At 40.2% G+C, this 14,114-nt stretch overlaps 1 protein-coding gene across 3 annotated transcripts in view; it reads right to left on the bottom strand.

Moving 5' to 3' along the window:
- The window catches only part of Plekhm3 (pleckstrin homology domain containing M3), a 176,707-nt gene that overhangs the window by 89,557 nt on the left and 73,036 nt on the right, over positions 1–14,114 (bottom strand). For all 3 annotated transcript variants that reach the window (XM_070018417.1, XM_070018412.1, XM_070018423.1), the window contains exon 5: positions 5,424–5,617. In XM_070018417.1, the coding sequence (XP_069874518.1) occupies positions 5,424–5,617 (194 nt within the window). The remainder of the gene's footprint in view (positions 1–5,423; positions 5,618–14,114) is intronic.

The raw sequence follows: 14,114 nt of genomic DNA, 5'->3' as shown, positions 1-14,114 counted from the left end.
CCCAGGCTCTTTGATGCCTCTGGTCATCTTTTTACTTTCTTTTTGCTTCTTCCCTACTCACCTCCTGATTCCTCTTGAATTTCAATACTTAAAATAAAAACTATGGCAACTAACATAAGTGAGTATATACATGCTATGTATACTTGCTCCATGAAGTCGGAAAGTTACTTCTATTTGCAGGGGAGATAACAGATTTGAAAGCTGTTGGAGGTAAGCTCTGAGCTTGGGAAAGTCTAGCTGTAGGGACTACAATAAACCACCTCCACTGTCGCCCATTTAACTCCTCTTCTTGGACTTGGTAACTCAGCTGTAATTTTTTGCTGTGGTGACCAGGGATCACTTTTATTTAGTAGGATGCTGCCCTAGTCTCTCAAATGCTGGTGGTACATGTTGAAATAGCCTAGTCCCATCTTCCAAGGAACTTCAAAGTTGGCCTGCTATCATTTCATCTAGTTCTGTAAGCTTCTTCATGTTTGTCTTTTCAGAGAAACAAATTTAAGATTTTTGCCATCTTTTGGCATAGCCCTCCCATCTGAAATAAAAACTATGACTTCAGTGCCTAGACGTACTATTCTTATTGAATTACATGTATCTAGGGTTAAAACATCAAAGGCTAATTGGCTCTGGTACCACCATAGATAAATAAATGGGGTGGGATTAAAAACCAGGGCAGCCATGTATTACGTGCCAAGCAACTGAGTTTGGGAGATGCCAGGAAAGTAGAGGCTATGACAAAGCGGTGAGTCTCCATATTTAAGGCTAATGGCGGCTCCAGAATGAGGGAAGCCCTGGGTAATCCGAGCTTCCCATTTCTCCAGAGAAAACAGAAGGCTTTGTTTTGTGTGTGCATAAAAGCTCATGGTTGTTTAAATGTTAGCAACTATTTCATCATCTCTAAGCTTGGTAGGGGCCAGGCCCACAAGGCCAAACAAACATGTCCATCAGCCAGATTTGGCCTTGAGGTAAATACACAACCTCTTATTTATGCTGAGCATAGAGCAACTCTTACCAGCAACTCTTAGCACCTCCCTCATGGCTGCTGATCCGGATGTGTCTTGCTTGACACTGCCAAGAATGCCAAGATTTCCCAGAGTTCTCCATGCACCCTCAAGTGTGGATGTGGTAAATAATTCTTCTCATGAAAAGTTAACTAGGCCTTGAACTAATTCGGCAGGGTCACCATCTGGGAGTCCTCAGGAACAGTGAGCTGTCAGCACTGTAAACATTTTAGGCTTCATGGAGGACACTGACTTTTTCTAAACTAATCACCCCTGCCAGTCAAGGTTTTGCAGTATGGGTTCAAGAACAAGGCGTCCACTTAACAATAATAACAAAAACAGTGGAGGATGAAAACTGGACAGTCATAGTAATAATGAAAGGCCTAAAAGCAACCTGTGACTACCCTAATAAGGTGACGACCAAAGTTGGCTCCCTGGCGGTCGAGTGCCAATACAATTAATCAGTCTGTTTTTAGTTTTCTTGGGACAGCAATATTAACAGTTTGCTTTATTCTGTTTATATGGTGCTGACAGGGCTTCAGCATGTTGGGCCTACTTGCTAGAGATTAATGGCTACTTTTACACTGAGGCAAAACCCAGGCAGGGAGAGAATGCCTTTTACGACTAGATAAGAACTGAATTCTCTTGCCTTTTTTTTTTTTTCCTGTTCCCCCACTGGCCATCAACTCCTCCTTCAGTCTCTATAAGGAACACGGCTTACTTCCTTCCCCACTTTAGGTGCTACCTGCTAAGATGAAACAAAAGGGAATTTTCTATATGGACTGGATAGCTTCTCATCTCTAAAGGTATTTTTGGCTCTTTTCGCTTTTAAAGATCCTCTTCCATACAGAAGTGAAAGAAACAGGTATGAGGTGGCCTCTGGTAATAATTCCCTTTGTGTGTGTCACCATCTACAGATACAGAAGAAGACAGAGTAGATAGTAACTATAGACTGCTACAGGAAGTATGGTCACCTCAGAAAAATATTTTAATTATTCCACTAAATAGGCTTATTTCAACATAGGTCAAAAAGATTTGACCTCCCATACAAAAAGAAGGCTTTAGGACTGCAATTTATTACTAGTACATTGGAAAATAAATTATTTCCAAACATTCCTTTGGGGGGGGGGTTGAGGGTGGGAGGAGGGTTAAGTCTAACTATGTAGCCTAGGCTATCTTTGAACTCACAACTTGAGCCTCGTAAGCACTAGAATTAAAGGCATGTGCCATCATTCCCAGTCCCCAGTATATGTTAACAGTCTCTAAGTATAGGGAACCTAAGACACAAAAATTAAAAGCAAACAAATGACCAAACACCTCAATGTGCCTCCTTTAAGGTTCTATAGAAATTAGCCTCTCACTGGGAGATGGCTCAATCCATTTTATAAAACAACCACATAGATATACATTATATAGCAGCTGCATCCTTGGGCCAGCTACCCCCCACCCCAACTCCTTTGCTCACTGTCCTCCCCCCATAGTAGCTGGAGAACAGAACTAATTCCAGGAGAGAGGACATCAGAGGATAGTGGAAAATTCTTTAAAAGATTATTATTTATTAAAGCAAACTGTCACATAGATATTGCAATATTTAAGTGGCATTTTTTTGAGACAGAGTCTTGTTATGTAGCCTGGGCTGGCCTCCAACTCACGATCCTCCTGCCTCTGCCTCCTGAGTATAGACAATATAAGTATGAGCCATCATGCTGAGTTAGAACATTTTATCAGATATTATCAAAGATTTTTTTTGGGGGGGGGTCTGGTCATGGGGCCTGAACTCTGGGCCTAGGCGCTGTCCCTTAGCTCTTCAGCATAAAGCTAGCGCTCTACCACTTGAGCCACAGCGCCATTTCCGGATTTTTTCTTTTTGCTTATGTGGTCCTGAGGAATCGAGCCCAGGGCCTCATGCATGCAAGGCAAGTGATCTACCACTGAGCTACCTTCCCAGCCCCTATCAAGGATTTTTTTTTGGGGGGGGAGAGGGGGTCTGGTCGTGGGGCCTGAACTCTGGGCCTGGGCACTGTCCCTCAGCTCTTCAGCTCAAGGCTAGCACTCTAACACTTGAGCCACAGCACCACTTCTGGCTTTTTTTTTCTTTTTGCTTATGTGCTGCTGAGGAATTGAACCCAGGGCCTCAGGCATGCAAGGCAAGCGCTCTACCACTGAGCCACCTTCCCAGCCCCCTATCAAGGATTTTTGAAGTGAGCTGTAAGTACAGTTTAGGATAAGTAGTATTAATGAGAGTAGTAGTATTTACTGAGTGCTAACTATGTAAAGCAATATTTTAAATAGCTTGCCTATATAAATCCATTTAATTGTCACAACAGAATGCACTACAGTAAGAGCTGAACAATAGTTTTTGCTTGAAGTACAGAGTTTTGAAAGAGTGAGTCAACATACTGGGCTATATTTAGGCAGACTTTTGAATTCCGTTTTTGTACTTCAATCATTTATTTAATGTACAGGTTAGATCAGAGAAGTAAAAGTAGCATCAGATGAGATTACTTAGAAGGATACTGCATGGGAGATGATTTAAGAGTTATTTCAGAAACAGAATGGATCACATCTTTTTAATCAATTTGATCCTTATTTCTTTCATTTGCTTATTCAAAACTATTCTGGAGGGTGACAAATAGGGAAGTCAGAACAAGAAGAAACTGAAGATGTCTTCTTCCTCAAGTCAGGCAAGAATGCTACTAGTCATATTTCCAGTGATACTCAACATCTCTCTCTCTCCTTTTATTCCCTGCCTCTCTCCAACTATCCATCCAATACTTTATGCTAGGTATTACTTTATATAATGGTCATGAACAAGTCTAGGATGAAAAATGAAGGAAGAAGAAAAAATGATTGTCTCTGTTCTCGTAGCTTTGGGAGTGTCTTTTTTCTGAAACTTCCATTTCTTTCCTGGTGGTCTAGCCATAAGGCATAATATAGGGTGGTAAACCACTAGACTGTTGGAAGAGAGTAGGGATTCTTACTCATCCATACGAGAAAAGGACCTTCTATTTAATTTCTAAATGTGTACCCTGATTTAGCATATTTTAACCAAAGCAAAACATTATACCAGAAAGGTATCTGATATGATTCCAATGTGTAGCGTTCCATATCATTTACAAGTATAGGCACAAGAAAAACAAACTCTGAGCAAAGCCAAGATGTGCTGAAAATAACCGAACAAACATACTCTGAACTAAAAATCTTGTATCTAATTTAGCTGGCAAATTAGTTTGAGAAATAATAATTCTCTCACCTTAAAAAAACAAAAAAATCAGTAAGCCTAGAACTTTTACAATTAAAATCTGCCTAGATTTTATAAGAATAAATCCTGGCCACTTTCTGGTGCTTTCTGAAAAACAAATTGATAATAGAATGACTACCACTGAGAAATATTTTACTCTGTGGAAGCTGCCTTTTCATGATTATTTTATGAGACCTTGTCTAGATATTATACTTCCTTCACTATCTACATTTAGTTCTTTAAAAATGCCGTCTTCAGATGCCTGGGGTTATGTCAGTTTCTTTGGATCTAATTAGATCTCAAATTGCAAACTCTATCATTTTAATGCTTTCCAAAAGGTTCCTATGCAGGTAGGCTTACTTCCAAAAATCCATTTAACATGGCTAATGCATGCTGCTGATCTTTACTATTAAAATGGATTAAAGAAAATCAAAAGGTATTTTTAGGGACTTATGCACACTATCAACAATTATTTCAAGTATAAGCTAGTTTGTATATGCCAAGGGTGAGAATTTAAATGCTCATAAAATCTAACCATAAAAGAAGGAATTTTATGAGAGCAAGCACAGTTGAACTTCAGCTTTATTTTATGGATCTGAACCTGGTTTGGACTTGTGTTTTCTATGAACTCAGAGCTGATTTGCTTGGGAAGAGCAGGCTGTACCACAGCCACTGTAAGGTGAGGGCAGAATTGTGGCCAGCACATTTTCATTCCAGAGCATTTACCAAGTTGGCTACATGTTTCTGAGTGGGCAGGAAGGCTTGTTTCCCATTGAAGATGCATTTTAAGCTATGAAATATATTTCAAAGGCTCTCTGTACTGGTGATAAATGAACATTGAAGCAAGAAAGTATAAAACACTACATAAGTGAACAACAAAGACATCCCCAGGATTATGATCTCAAATTAACATGTTGCAAAGAGATGGCTTTCAGATCCTCTGCACTCCATCTCTAGGTTGAAAGCCGTACGTTGTGCTGAGAGATTATTTTCATTGTGCTTGGCTCACCAAATTGCAGCTTTTGGAGGAGAAAGTTAAAGAGGGGGTCCAGAGGGAGGCAGTGGTGGAGGTGGAGGGAGATCCCAGAATTATAGAGGCCTGACATGGAGATCATCTAACCACCCTCCCAGAGCAGGAAGGAAAAATAAATTGGAAGCCTCTGACATTTATAAGTCTTTCTCACCTGCGGCGCAGATCCTCTGCCACTGCTGCCCGGCAGCTGAACAAATAGGCCCGGAGTGATTTCAGCCGCTGCCGAAGCCGCACCACTGCAGCCAAAGGCTCGGCATGGAGGTACAGTATGGGGTTCTCTTGCTGGATGTCGATTAGTGGCTCTTCATACACGTACTCCAGAAACTCTTTGGCCTGCTTGGACACCTGCAAAACAGGCCTTGGCAATCATTTCTGGTGAACCATCCAGCTTTCTACACCTGTTCAAACTAGGAACCACAGCTTAATAACAAAGTAACATTATTTTCTGAACACACCTAAATGAAAGAGCCATAGCTGAACTAAATATAAATATTAGCTTTCCTTTGTCTTTTCCAGAAACTCAGATGGACAAACTTGGAAGGAATTCACTAACTGTGTATCTGGATCATGGTAGTGATTATATGAACCCATGTATGTGACAGAATGACACCAAATGATACTAACCCATAACACCAATGTCAATTTTATGGGTTTAAAAAATTATATTTTACTTAGTTATATACGTAACCATCCCCGGAGAGCTCAGGGACAGTGTTCAGGCCCAGAGTTCAAGCCCTATGACTGACAAAAAGAAAGAAAAAAGAAAAAAAATAGAAAACTGAAAACCCATTATGTTTCACACTCTAGACTAAGTGCTTATGAAAGAAGAAAAAGAAGATATAGCTCCTACCCTCAAGGACTCACTACATCACTGTTTAGTTTTGTTTTTGTTTTTTGTTGTTGTTTTTTTTTTGGTTGGTCGTGGGGCCTGAACTCTGGGCCTAGGCGCTGTCCCTCAGCTCTTCAGCTCAAGGCTAGCGCTCTACCACTTGAGCCACAGAGCCACTTCCAGCTTTTTTCTTTTTGCTTATGTGGTGCTGAGGAATCGAACCCAAGGCCTCATGCCTGCAAGGCAAGCGCTCTACCACTGAGCCACCTTCCCTTCCCTATTAAAAAAATTGTTTTAAGAAAATTCCATCAGCTTGTCAGCTGCTACACAGTGACAGATGAGACTCATTGGTAGCTTAAAGGAAGGAGAAACAGGCTTTCCTAAGCAGGGACAACCTGGCAAATGAGGTGATGATGGATCTGGGTCTAGAGAGAAAGGCAGAAATTCCCTTGTGCGTAGGTAAGAGAGAGAGGAGTACAAAAGGCTGCACAACCATGAAAATTGTCCATACATTCATGACAGTATTAGATACATGGCTACTGCACACTGATTACAAACACCCATTTTTTATACACACACATAAAATTCAATATTATCTTCTTATATCATATAACGCATATCAAAGTTTATATTTCTTATAGGAATGTAAAAAAGGCGTCATTTAATTTTTTAATTGTTATTATTAAGGAGGTGTACAAAGGGTTGAGGCATACAGGCATAGGTACAAGCTAGACACTGTACCAGGCATTAGGGCTCCCCAGGTACCTCATAGTTCAGTGTGCAAAGACAGAATTGAGTTAAATATTTTATTTATCATGTTTAAATATTTGTTGTATTTAAATTATCTTCAATGAAGAAAAAAAGGTGTTCTGGGAAATGAAGTACAATTCACTTAAAACGGTTGCTAAAAAAAAATGATGTATTGTACAATTCAATTAGTCTTTCTGGGTCTGTGGAGCAGTGTTTACACTGACTCAGGGCCCTGCTGAATTAGGTTAACAATGCTACCTTTTAGTAGGTGAACAGGACAAAGGGCACTGGCCAGTCTCCCGCGCCTTAAAAGGCTTCTCTCTTCAGGTGGTACTTAAGCCCCAAAGCAAAAAGAATCTTTTACAGAGACAGTAAAAGCTGGGAGACAAATGGAAAGCAGCTACTGACAGCAGTATTCATAAACTGAAATGACAGAAAACAAAAACAGAGCTTGTTTCAATAAGGCAAAGGCACTCCTTGCAAGTTATTAACTAGCAGTGAGCATGTGGAGCCCGCCCTCAATGCTGCTGCCGGCCCGTGAACAAGTCCTTGCCATGTCTAGCCATTTTTGGAAATAAGGCTGAACACATGCCCTAATTTTTTTAGAGTTAACCAACCACTAAGACCTATGGAGAAATTTTTTTGAAAGAATTCAAAATGTGGCATGATATGCTCTTTTTTTTTTCAAAACAGATCATTTATATTTAAAAAATTCGAAATGACCCTTTAGTCTCCATTCTGGCATAAAGGTTTCACTCTTTTTTAATTTTTACTTTTTTTTTTTTTGGTTGGTCGTGGGGCTTGAACTGTGGGCTTGGGCACTGTCCCTGTGCTCTTCAGCTCAAGGCGAGCGCTCTACCACTTGAGCCACAGCGCCACTTCCAAAGGTTTCACTCTTAAACTTAATTTTTATTAAAAAGCCATTACAATTTTTTTCTCAGTTACTTAGGGAAGGAAGCCAATGATAGTCTTAGGTGATGAAATTTACAGGACTCTTTTTCATTAATATAAATATTACATGAGCTATATGTGAGTGTGAAATAAGTTCCAACTAAGAGCTAAGAGCTAAGAGCTACTGTCCTACTTCTTGCCAATTGAATCATGAAAAATATGAAATGCCTGAGTGCTGTCTCTGATGTGAAGAACAACTCAGTTCACAAGTCAGGTGCAGACAAAGGAGATCTTTAAAAAAAAAAAAATGATGTGGACTGGCTCTCTTTTCTATATTCTTGTAACAGTCACATCAGAATCCGTTTTATAGGGTCAGTGGTTCACTTTTCAAACCCATTGGCCTGTTAGTATTTTACTAAATAATATTTACTATTTCATAGTGCTGTTCATATTATTTGTGTTAGCACATCTCTTCCAACTTTTAGCTCTCAGATAGAATCATTGAGGCCAAAGGAACAAGATGCTGTGCTGGTGGTTGTGTGTCTGAATGTGAATGAATTCTGTCTTCACACCCCTGTCTGTAGTCTGTGATTCAAGAGGCAAGAAGAAAGGAGTCTAGGTGGAAATAAGTCTCCCCACCACCTAATATTCACAACGAGTTGGAGAAAAAAACACAAATGCTTTTCAATTAACTCCAAGCTAATAATAGTTAAACCTGCTATTTACACATATATGTTTATCAACAAATACATGATTTGAACATCAAGTATGGTCACTGCAAATCTGAATGTAACATGTTTTCTTTCTTTCTTTTTGTTTTGTTCTGATATTGGGGTTTGAACTGAGGGCCTGGATGTGGTTCCTTAACGTTTTTGCTCAAGGATGGTGCTTTGCCACTTGCATAAAAGCTCCACTTCTGGCTTTTCAATGGTTAATTGGAGATAAGAGTCCTTCCTGCCCAGGCTGGCTTTGAATGGTGATCCTCAGGTCTCAGCCTTCAGAGTAGCTATTATAGGCCACTGGTGCCCCACTGTATTTTCATACAATTACATTTTAAAAGCAAAGTTCCTAGATAGTGTGCAGGTCTGTGCAAATTCAGAGAGAGAGGTTCTAGAATGTGTTCTTGTATGCTCCCCCACCAATAAACAGCCCTGGGTATCCACAGACAGCAATTTTGAGATGATGTAGTGGTAATGATGACTTTTTATTAGAAGGGGAAAAAGTTTCAGAATAAGACATAAGAAAACAATCTCAGAACAAGACCAGAGATAATATAGCTTTAACAGTTCCCAGTCTATATTCCAAGGAATACTAGTTCTACAAAGAAGATGTTACGAGATGCCATACAGTGCTTTATTTTCTTGGTGATTCAAAGTACAATATTTGGGCAGATTAAAACTCTGTCACTGGGCTGGGAAGGTGGCTCAGTGGTAGAGTGCTTGCCTTACATGCATGAGGCCCTGGGTTCGATTCCTCAGCACCACATAAGCAGGGGAAAAAAAGCCGGAAGTGGCACTGTGGCTCAAGTGGTATAGTGCTAGCCTTGAGCTGAAGAGCTGAGGGACAGCACCCAGGCTGTCCCTCGACCAACCAAAAAAAAAAAAAAAAAAAAAAAGGACTGTCACATCGGACTAAACAGAACTTGTTTAGACCAGGTACTTCCCAAATCGATTTGACTACAAACAGGGCAGCTGTTTACTGTTCTGCAGGGGAACAGGAGGGAAAACCAACTGGAGACAGGGGTATCCTTCGCTATCTTCATTCCCTTCTCTCATAGCACTTACAGGTGATCCTCAAAGATATCCTGGCCATGGCCTTCCCACAACCCTACAAACAGGTACAGAACAGGTGACTGCTTCATGAAATCCACTTTGAGGAACACGGAATTGACCCATTATCTATATTTAATAGGAGAAGATAAATAATTTGATGGTCTTGCTATATAGCCCTAACCTGACCTCAAACTTGTAATATTCTTGTCTTTACTACTCAAATGTTGGGATTGTAAACATGTGCCACCCCACTCAGCTCTAAATGCAAAGAACTCAAGTGATTTATTTATGGTCATTTCAGGGGCAGAACTAAAACCAGAATGCAGACTTGTTTTCAAATGACTCTACCATAATCTATCAGCACATTACTCTAAAAAAGATGGTCCCTTCTCCTTCTCCATCCTTCCTCACAAACAGAAAGCCAATAGGCTGCAAATGAAGCTAACATAATACAATTAGGCAATACATTGTCCGGAAGTCTTCCACTAGATTTGTCCCCCCATGGGGCTTGAACTCAGGGCCTAGGTGCTGTTCCTGAGCTTTCTCTCAAAGCCAGTGCTCTGCCACTGAGCCACAGCTCCACTTACGGCCTTTTCGGAGTAGTTTATTGGAGATAAAGAGTCTCAAGGACTTTCTTGCCCAGCCTGGCTTCAAACTGCGATCCTCAGATCTCAGCCTCCTCAGTAGCTAGGATTACAGGTGTGAGTCACCAGCCCCTGAGAACTATTGCTCTTTAATATTTTTTTTATTGTAAAGATACTGTACAAAGGGGTTACAGTTACATGAGCAAGGTAATGAGTCCATTTCCTATCGCACATTGTTGTACTCTCCTTTATATTTCCCCTACGATCCCTTTCCTCTCCACCCCCCCAACTCCTCCCTCCCCTCTGCTCTTTTTTATATGAAAGACTCACATATAATATATTTGACAACCCTGGAAGAAGAGAAAGTGATGTGGTTGCCTATGGGAAGATGAATGGGAGAGAGGATAATTATCTATTGTATGCATGCTTTATGACACCTTCTCAATCTTGAAATTTGTGAAAGAATATTATAGTCTAAAAAGAGAAGAGAATAAAAGCATAGCAGTGTATATATAAGCACTGCAAGTGATTTAAGGGAAATCAGCCTCTCTTACCACATTAAACTCTGACATTTTCTATCACAAAACAATTATTCACATTTATAACTATAACTCTGAGAAAGTAAAATGGTTCATTTCCAAATATATGTTTTTAAAAGAGATTGTGTGACAATTAAAATTTATAAAATTACAAGACTAACAGAATCCCATGAATGAAAACCTGGAAAATAAAAATTGGGAGAGGAGTAAAAATATCAACCATAATTTTGCCACAGTAAAATGATCATGTATTTCTTCTGGCATATATAACATGCCCTTTCACTATTTATTCGGCGTTCCATTGTTTAAATCATAAAGTCTTCATAAAATCAGTCTCCAATCCCACTTCTTGGTCCTATTAAAACAAGCACTGGAGCTAATGGAGGAGGCATGATATTTAATTACAATTTGTTCTCAACCTTTTCAAATGAGTTTGATAAGTGCCTTCCCATCAGCGAGCTTTTCTGCAGCTCTGCAAGGGCAATAGAGCTTTGCCTTGAATGTCTCTCAAGATGTAGAGATAGGAAATGGTTTATGTAACACGGAAAACCCCTAAATAGATGGAATGTGAATATTCAAGTTAGGACAGAAAAACATTTTGAAAAAGTACAACCCTGGGGACCTATTTAAAGAAGAATCAAGCTGTTTGAGTTCCTTACTACCTCTTTGTTATGGCTGATGTTTTTGAGTAGCAGGTAGGGAAAGTTACCTTCAAAGAGACTTTCATTAGAGAATGGCTACAGAATTTGAGGAGAGGTGCTTCTTCATCTTGGAACTCAATTCAATCTGGAGAATATACACCAGAAAATGACTGAAATCCTGCTTTAAAAAATAATTAGGGTTATTAATACTCCAGAGGGCAGACAAGGAAATGCTTAAGATGATGAATTTCACTCTGTTCTGTGAAACCATTTTTTCATTCTTTTAAATGGATAGTTGAGCCAGTCACGTACTTGCTATTAAGGACAGCAGGCATATCCAACAGAACAATGTCTGGTTTTAGAAACTGATAGATCCAAATTGATCCTCACAATTAAGAACATTAAGTTAAATCCTGATGTCTGAGCAAAGACAGACAGATACTGGATAAATGAAATAAGTTACTTAGTACCAGTGAAAGATGATCCAGATAAAATCAGCCAGCTATGTTCTTGCATTAAAATCTTCTCTGGTCCACTGAGAACGTGGGAAGGAGTGGTCTGACCAGGAGATTTTTTTCTCATGCATGGATGAAGTGAATGTACCTAATAAATAGTCCAATTAGCTATCTATTCTCTCAAAATGCAATCTATTTACTTGAGTGACCACCACAACAGCACAGCCTATTTTTAAAGAGGATCACAAGTATCAATGTTGGTATACAGATGGTTTTTGTGGCCTTCAGAGCTCACTAAAAACAGACCTGGATATCCTCCTCCTTGTTCCTGCCTTCAGAAGTTATGCCTGCCTTTTTCATCTCCTCAGTCAGTGCTACTTTTTCTGCTTTTGCTCCACTAGCCAATGTGTATTCTTCGGGAAGTTACTACTAGCCTTCTTTTTCATGGATCACACAGCTGGGACCACTGCACTCACCTGTTATCTATGCTCATGCTCACTCCAAGCATACTAACCTAAAGCAAACTCAACCAGCCCTTTCCCCTTTTAAGTACAATTCCACTTAATACATGCATAGCAAATACATTTATACTTCCTATTCAGAATTCGAAGTCCAAGATGAAGAGGAAAGCTGTCTGGTAGAGTTCAGAGAAGAATTAGGAGAGGAAATGAGGTTTAAGCCATGTTCTAGGATTTCCTGGTATGGCTGAGGGCAAGAGGAAGCCAGGAGGTACTGACCTGGATGCAGGGACTAGAGATCACAAAAAGTCTCACAGACTAGTCAAGGATTAAGCTGCCCTAACTGAGCTTTTATGTGCCTAACACTGTGCTAAATGCTTTCAGTGATTCATTTACTTGGGCTAACAGCAAGCTAACAAAGTAGGTACATTATCATCTCCATGATAAAGGTGAAGAAAGTAGGACCAGAAAATGGTGAAACACCCATCCAAAGCAAACATCTGGAAGAGATGAGAATCAAGGGCAAGAAGTACCAGTAGGGGACGACTGACTCCCTCCTCATGGTTGTGCTGAGGCTGGGGGAGAGGGCAGAGGGAGAAGGGGTTTGATGGAGAGTGAATCCCAACACTGAAAGCAAGCCGCAAGACATGAGAGGGCAGAAGTAACTACAGGGATGCACACAGGTAGGCAATGTGCATGGGATGAGGAGAGGCTTTTGGTAAGTCTGAGAAAGTCAAAGCTTTCATTCTTTGAGTCACTCACACATTTCTGCGTACCTATGTGTCATGAACTGTCCTAAGACACATTCTCTGTACTCAAGAAGCTCACTTTAACAGAGAAAACAAACCAGCAACCAGTTATTATATACATGTGATAATGGTGGAAATAATAACCTCAGTGCTTATCACAGTCATTGGTTAAGTGCTTCTATTATCCCAACCCACACAACTCTTTATCAGATAAATGTATACATTACCAAGGGAACAAATGCTTAGCTAGCATGCATGGGCCCTGTTAAATGCTTTGCATGCTGTAGCCCTTTAACGAGCTGTAGTCCTATGATGTATTACTAGGCTCATTTTAGAGGAACCTAAAATAAAGAGATTAAATAATCTCCCCAGGTTGCATAATCAATAAGTGACAAAGCCAAGACTTGAACCCAAGCAGTCTAGGCTCATTCTACAGATTAGGAAGCTGAGACCCAGAGGAAGTTGGAGCAATTTCCCCCAATTAATCAATCACCTAATAAAAGGCTACTACATATTTTGGACAAATGTCCATTTAACTCAAAGCTCCTGCTATTAACTCCTAAGAAAGTGTAAATCTTGAAACCCATGCGAGGGGAATCAGTAATGCAGCAAATATGGAGGATGGAGAGCAAAAGAGAAGCTCAGGCTCTGGAAGAATGAGCAGGGATTACACAGATAGATAAAACCTTCTGGATCTTGGGTGGCAGGATGATTGCTAAGCAGGACAAAGTGATCTTCTTTTTCCTAAGTTAGGAGGAAAAGCAGTAAGGAAAGGTACGATATAGACAGATTTTGAGATGCTTACATTCATATCTCATAAATGCAATTTTCTCCTTGCAGTAGGAGGCAAGGTTAGTTCCAAGAAGAACTGGGATGAGGCATCTTACAGTATTGAAGACTGAACCCAAGGTCTCTTATTTGCTAGGCAAACTCTCTACCAATTGAGCCACACACCCAGGGGTAGACTCTGAGACTGCCAACATCTTGAAGACAGAGAAGATGTGAATGATAATTGGGTAGAAGAGAGAAGCCCAAGGTCCCCTGTCATAAAGAAAAAAGGCCAGCTGGGTATGTGGTAAACACCTGTATCCCAGGAATCTGGAGGCTGGGGCAGGAGGATTATGAATCTGAGGCCAATCTGCACTGCTAGCAAGACTCTGTATCAAAAAACAGA

The sequence above is a fragment of the Dipodomys merriami genome, unplaced genomic scaffold (assembly GCF_024711535.1).
Source record: "Dipodomys merriami isolate MVZ:Mamm:240054 unplaced genomic scaffold, mDipMer1.0.p SCAF_1, whole genome shotgun sequence".
Classification (NCBI taxonomy): Eukaryota; Metazoa; Chordata; class Mammalia; order Rodentia; family Heteromyidae; genus Dipodomys; species Dipodomys merriami.
This window is presented reverse-complemented; position numbering and strand designations above follow the sequence as displayed.